At 41.4% G+C, this 978-nt stretch overlaps 1 protein-coding gene across 1 annotated transcript in view; it reads right to left on the minus strand.

The window, feature by feature from the left end:
• Positions 1-978, minus strand: part of SEC31A (SEC31 homolog A (S. cerevisiae)) — an 83349-nt gene that overhangs the window by 40613 nt on the left and 41758 nt on the right. The window contains exon 16 of the mRNA XM_011941799.1: positions 511-689. Coding sequence (XP_011797189.1) covers positions 511-689 — 179 coding nt within the window. The remainder of the gene's footprint in view (positions 1-510; positions 690-978) is intronic.

The raw sequence follows: 978 nt of genomic DNA on the forward strand, positions 1-978 counted from the left end.
TGCCCAGCCACAATTAAACATTTTAATAAGGCCAGGCCCAGTGGCTTACGCCTGTAATCCCAGCACTCTGGGAGGCCGACGAGGGCGGACCACCTGAGGTCAGGAGTCCGAGACCAGCCTGACTAACATGGTGAAACCCCATCTCTACTGAAAATACAAAAATTATCTAGGCACGGTGGCAGGCGCCTGTAATCCCAGCTACTTGGGAGGCTGAGGCAGGAGAATTGCTTGAACCTGGGAGGTGGAGGTTACAGTGAGTCAAGATCACACCACTGGACTCCAGCCTGGGTGACAGAGCAAGACACCGTCTTTAAAATTAATAATATATAACAAAACAACAAAACTAGAATAATCATGCCAAACTGTCAACAACTATTTCCAGGTCAAGGGATTAATGAGTTTTTAAAATTCTTTACTGTTTTCTGCATTTCAGTTATCTATAAATAACAGTGTATTGTTTTTATAATTAGAAAGATATATACATTATTGCTTATTTTTAAAATAACATACCCTGGTAATTTTGCTTTGGGATTTTGCGAAGTATTTCTTCTGGGTTCGAGCCAAGAGTTCTTGTCCACCTGCTATGGCCAATATGATGGCATCGGCCATGCGGTTATCATGTAAACAAAGGTCAACAGCACTCTCAAAATTGCCTGTTAGCAAAGCCTGAGTAATTAAACCATCAATGTCTGCAACAAGAAAATAATACATCCAAGTTAAATAGAGTTTTTATTACCAAAACCAACAACAAAGTACTACATCTATCAATTTTTGTATACATACATGAATGGAGACCACAACACTAATTTCTGATTACTAGTGGATTAATTTCTTTTTTTTTAATTTTTTTTTTTTTTGAGACGGAGTCTCACTCTGTCGCCCAGGCTGGAGTGCAGTGGCGGGATCTCAGCTCACTGCAAGCTCGCCTCCCAGGTTCACGCCATTCTCCTGCCTCAGCCTCCAGAGTAGCTGGGACTA

The sequence above is a fragment of the Colobus angolensis genome, unplaced genomic scaffold (assembly GCF_000951035.1).
Source record: "Colobus angolensis palliatus isolate OR3802 unplaced genomic scaffold, Cang.pa_1.0 Scaffold200, whole genome shotgun sequence".
Lineage (NCBI taxonomy): Eukaryota > Metazoa > Chordata > Mammalia > Primates > Cercopithecidae > Colobus > Colobus angolensis.